This window comes from Temnothorax curvispinosus, unplaced genomic scaffold (assembly GCF_003070985.1).
Source record: "Temnothorax curvispinosus isolate PA1 unplaced genomic scaffold, ASM307098v1 QBEX01007214.1, whole genome shotgun sequence".
NCBI lineage: Eukaryota > Metazoa > Arthropoda > Insecta > Hymenoptera > Formicidae > Temnothorax > Temnothorax curvispinosus.
Window position 1 is genome coordinate 356,975 of NW_020216994.1, and position 6,038 is coordinate 363,012.

General features: G+C 28.9%; 1 protein-coding gene across 1 annotated transcript in view; it reads left to right on the top strand.

The window, feature by feature from the left end:
* Window positions 1-3,471, top strand: part of LOC112456813 — a 51,644-nt gene extending 48,173 nt beyond the window's left edge. The window contains exons 2-3 of the mRNA XM_025019568.1: window positions 2,832-2,970; window positions 3,338-3,471. Coding sequence (XP_024875336.1) covers window positions 2,832-2,970; window positions 3,338-3,471 — 273 coding nt within the window. The remainder of the gene's footprint in view (window positions 1-2,831; window positions 2,971-3,337) is intronic.
* The last annotated feature ends 2,567 nt before the right edge of the window (window positions 3,472-6,038 follow it).

A 6,038-nucleotide genomic window follows, 5' to 3' on the forward strand; every position in this document is an offset into this window, starting at 1 on the left:
ATCTCGAAAAATATATGTTCTCTGTAATTGGCGCTATAATTTAAAAAAAGATATCATTTCTTTTTTGTAATTTTCTTAACCATATTTCTTTATTATACTTGTTATGTACCTGTTTTTTCTTTACGTATTACATCACTGTGTTTGTTGGATATATGTTATTAAAAGTATTTTGTTACCGTTACTCGTAATCCATTGATAAAAGAAACTTGTAACTATTAGGTATTATTTTCATTTTATAACAGCATTACAAATAACACGTTACTTCTCAATCTTGTATCATATTTCAAGCATACAAGTAAGAAGAAAAAGAATAAAATTATTAAGATTTACACAAAAACACGTATGACGTGCCCGGGTCGTATTAACGTTAATTTATTTCCTACAAATATGTATGTTTGTAGAATATATCACATGAGTATCATAAAAAAGACTAATTTAATTCTCAATAAATATGCAATAAACAATAATTAACTAAAATATCACATTTAACATTTTCGAGTTTTTAACCCAGTAAACGCTATATATTCCTGTAATATTTATAAAATGTTTTTAAGATCCAAAAATAACATCCCAAGAATATCCTAAAACATTCTGGAATATTTACAGAATGTACACGTAATATTCAAATAAGCACGAAATGTCCCATATATTTATTACAACAAATCCAAGAGGTACTCATATATATTTACCTACCTCATATTTATAACAATGTAACATAAAATATTATTACAAGTTGATAACTATATCCGAAAATCTGTACCTGATAACCTGTAACCAATATCTCTTTGTTCCTTAGGTTAGATATATTTCGTGGCAAATGAGCATTCAGCTGAATCATCAAATTGTTGCCAGTATACAACATGAAGCGTTTACAAAAACGGCAAATTTACCTTGCTTTCTTGTTTGAAGACGCTTGATACTGATTTTCTGTACAACGATAAGTGTTGTAATGGATATGACCATGTAATGGCTACGTAACGCGATCGGTTGTGATTAAAACTCAGCAGCCAATCACAGACATAGTAATCGCTATGCGCGCAAAAATGATATGCGCGCAGCACATGCTTTCACTAATATCCAATAAGATTGATCCAAGAAGGTTTTATTTCATATTCCATGGAATATTTTGTAGATGTCCCATACAAATACCAAAATGTACACTAAATATTCCTTATTATACATACAAAGTGTTTATAGAATATTCTGAATACTTCACGATTATTTGAATGTTCTGTGAATTTATCTACTATTCCGGTATATACGGTATATTTGAAATACGAACGGAATATTTCAGGAATATCTAGCGTTTACTGGGAAGGCTCTTACTGGCTCGATTGCCAAGTCCGCGTTTTGACAGTACACCCGTTACACCTGGCAAAATTATGAACTGTAAAGCGTGAAAAATGATGTTAAAAAGCTAAATTATTCTTGCAATTTACAGTGTTATTTTTTGTTTGAGTTTTTTTATATTTAAAATAATTGTCGTAGTTTGAAATATATCAAAGATTCCAGTTTTGTTATAATTTAATATGTGAAATTAATATTTATTTTAATTCGGCAGCTGTCAAACAATTTGTTGTTTTTGTCCTTGATCAGGCACAAATCAATTCGATATATAGGACTTATTTATTGATTACCCAAACAACAGGGAGTTTTCGATATATATTTTAAAAGTTTATTCTATTAATTACAAATGTTATTTTATTAAAAAAACATTTTTATTTTAATGTAAGAATTTTTATGATATATTTCCTCGCTTTGACGTCATCGATCCAAGATGGCTGCAGTTAGTAAACAGAAGCCTTAATTTCTTCCTCTCTCATTTTTTCTATCTTATTTTATTATATATTTCTTTTAATAGATCTTTACACATTCTTTCTCTTTCATCAATTATTTTTCTCATAACTTCTTTTATTTGCTCTTTACGTACGTTTCTCTCTTCGTCCGCCTTTTTTGTTTCCACATATTTTTAAAATTCTTTCAAATAATTAATGTCAAGATTAAAGTTTTCGGAACCAATTTCCAAAAAGATCGGTAACAAAAAATTATACATTTTATAGCACTCCCCGGAAAATATTCTACCCCTACTTCATATACAATACTTTAAAATTTGGTCCATTAACGAATGAGTAGTTCGCGGTCAGACAGACAGACAGACAGACAGACGCCTAGACGTCAGGTACTTATAATAATAGACAGACAGACAGACGTCCGGTACTTATATATGTATATAGATGATTCGGATTTTGATACAGGTCCGGGGTTGATCAGCAATTCCCTGTGGCCTGTATAGGGATGAAAAGGGATAAAAACAGTTTTCCAAGGAAAAAACGGAAAGGAGTGATGGACGGTGGTTGGTGTCTGAGAACTGATTGTAGGCTTCGCAATAAAAGTTCCATAGGGGTTGGTGCCAATCCCCCACCCTTCATTTCTTAAAAAAAAAGTTTAAAAATTTTGAATTTTGAATAAGGCTTAATTTATACTTAGTTTGTCATAAATCGGATTTTAGTTTACGTCTACGGTGGTTACTTCACCCCAGTATGCAATATTCAACGCTTGAGCTTGTTACAAGCTAGGGAGCGGTCGGAGAGGATTGGCACCTGAGAACGAATGGTAGCCCTCATAAAGCCAAACCCAATGCCGTTGGGCTCATCCCTCTAGCCCTCTTCGTTTGGAAGTTATTAATTTTTAATAATAAAAATACTTAACAAAAATTTGTGAAATTCACCTAAATTGACGCGTCAACTATACCTCCATATAAATCCGAATTAAAGCAACAACTTTTGAGAGCGTCATACATCGCAACCATTTGGAGAAATGCTTATTTGCAGCATATGAGAAATTTGTCTCCGATTGAAAATGGCTGGAAAGAAGTTGACGAAAAGTACGAGTTTACTTGGTTCGAAGAAGTGCAACTGCCCCCGTTCGTAAGCGATATATTACGTGAATCGAATGAGGAAGAAAATAAAGGTACATTTCATAAATTAATTTTATTTTAAATGAATGCAAAATTAATTTTGAATAAATAAACTAATAATAAAGTTATAATAATGATGCAACAAATAATTTGAAATTAATAAAGATACTTATCATTATAATAACTTATTATTCATTTATAATATTATAATATTTTAGTTAATAAAAATATAAAGAATTTTGGTTTAAATACTGTTAATAAGTCTTTAATCGTGACTTTAGAAATATGATTTTAAGATAATAATTATTTTTTTGCAAATAAAACGAGTTAATTTGTTTAGTTCGTAAAAGTTTTGTTTTTATCGCAGCTTATTAAAATCGTGTAATTTTAATAATAAATTCAACTTTGAATTATTGTCAGATCATGAACGTACTCAATCAAAGGAAATCGAAGAAGAATCCGATGACGATACCGACAATACCAAGCTCACCGATGATGAAAATGAAATTTCATCAGAAATTGAAAGTTTGATTACAGATTATCCAGATGAATAAATTAATAATTTTAATAAATAAAGTTAATTGATTTTTTATAAGCGTATACTTATACTTGCATAATGTTGACTACTTTAAAATATAGTTTTATTTTTAAATTACTTTATTTCTGATTATTACATAATTAATTACACATCATTTCACTACTAATAAGCACAAAATCGTTTACGTTTTTTTGTTTGGACAAGTAAAATCTTTTTCAATGAGTAATGCGTTAATAATATTTAGAGATACGGCGGACAACAAGCTACCGGCGCGCTCGTGCAGATGACTTTAAAGGGGGTGCCAGACCAATTTTCCAGCCAGTACAAGTAGCCAAACTTACTTTTTTATAATTTTATATATTTAAACTACCATCTTGACAAGTTACAGCTCTAATCAAATAATTTTACAAATCGACATTTTACAACGACTTTGGGAGGATGCCAGACTCATTTTCCAGTGTCAGTTGCATGCCAGACTCTTCTAAAACATTTCTTTATACAAAAAACAATAAATATATAAAAGCTCAGCACTCAGCAATCAAATTCTTCCAACATAAGTGTTTTTACGACAAGATCAAAAACGCCGCAACGCCCATTCCAGCGAGACAGCGCAGCCAGACTCTGCATTTCATCAACAACACTATTAAAACAAAAGAAATTACTTTGTTCCAAAACTAATCAATTCGCTGACACTTTTGTGTTGTTATCTCCCGGGCTATATTTAATTCATATAACAACTTTTATATTCTTTAAAGCTCCTGTCCATTCATTCAGTATTTAAATTGAATCACATTATGCATATTTGCATTAATATAGATAAAACTCGATCGTATTTTTTAAAATTATTTTTTTAATTAATCACGTAGTTAGCAATGTGATAAAACCCGTTGTTTAAACGACTATCTTGATGCAGAAAATGTATAAAATGTATAACTGTTTATAGGATTAATATACAAATAATAGTAACCCATTCAATTCAGAACTTACGAAGCAATTATGCCATTACGTAAGTGATTCTGCGTTTCGTATCATATGATGAGCCACCGCATAATTGACTGTACATTTTTAACTCATCAACTTCAGAATTATAAATGTTAATTGCAACAGAATTGACTTAGCAACTTATTGCAAAAAATATCATAACAGACAAATCTAAACATCAAGTGTGAATAATATAAATAATCAAAAATATTTTATACTTGAAAATGTATAGAAAACTAAATAATTCCAGCATTTTTTAAATACGTTTTTGATAATGAAGAAAATGTATATTAATTCGAGGGTGTATATTAATTCATGTTATATAATATATTAATTTAAACAACGAAAAAATTAATAAATAAATTAGTAAAAAATATATAAACAACGATATAAAGATTATATGTGATTAAGACATGTTCGTAAATAGTTATAAAAGTATTAATAGCCACATGTGCAAAAATTTTTTTTAATAAAGGAAATTTTTTCTTTACGTATTATCGAGCTATATCTTTTAGGAAAAAACTTGCCGTTGCGATTAAAATTCTACTTCAATTTCTTGTAAAATAATTTTCTTGTATAATAATTTATACAGGAATGTATAATAATATAATCGAATCTCTCAATCTGCATTCACGATCTTTGAAGAGTAGAAACAAATCCCAACAAAGAGTTTGTGCCAACACTTTTATTCACGCGAACTAATAGACAAGAAGAAAAAAATAGATTATTTTAGATCTGCTTAACTAGCTTCGCCACATAATAAAAATTAAATGTTAAAATTAACTACGTTAAGAACAAAAGTTTCTTATAAGACAACTGAATAGATAATTAAAAAAAAGTTTCTTATGAGTTGCAGTATAAAAATTAAATTTATTTAATTATATGTTAGCGTATAATTTGCGCATAAATTTGTCATGCTCATTTTTTGCAAAATAATTAGTTAGTAGTTATTAATATATGAAAAAAGCTCATTGGCTGTCTATTCAGTTTGCTCCTTCGCAAAAACAAAAATTTCTTTTGTATAAACTAAAAAACGAAAAACTCTTTTAACAGATTTTAAGAGTTTATGAATGATATAACCATATAATCTTATCATTACATTTTTATTACATAGGAAAAGTGGTTACATGACGTGATTATCTTTGTAATTTTTAAAAATAGTAAAAAAATTATTTTCACTACTTGTTTCATTTGACGGTTATCTGTAAATTTGTGATAATAGTGAAAATGTATTTTACACTCAGATAAAACATAATAATTCCCACTATACTATGACAAATTAGATATTTAAGTACTTGCAATTAATTTTACAAAACCATACGAGACTGAAGATAGTACCGAGAACTATAAAAATATAACTACGGCAACAATATAACTCAATATTTGTAGCTGCGCCAACAGAATGGAAATTGTTACTTAATTATATTAATATATACATAATTCAATATTAACATTATTTCATTAGTTGTACGTAACTAGTAACATATATTTCCTGCCGGATCAATTTTCGGTAGTTTTCTGTTCAGGCCACGTTAAATCGCACGTAGCCCACGTTATCGAAACTAATAGTTTTGCTTATAACATGTATTATAATGGTAGACT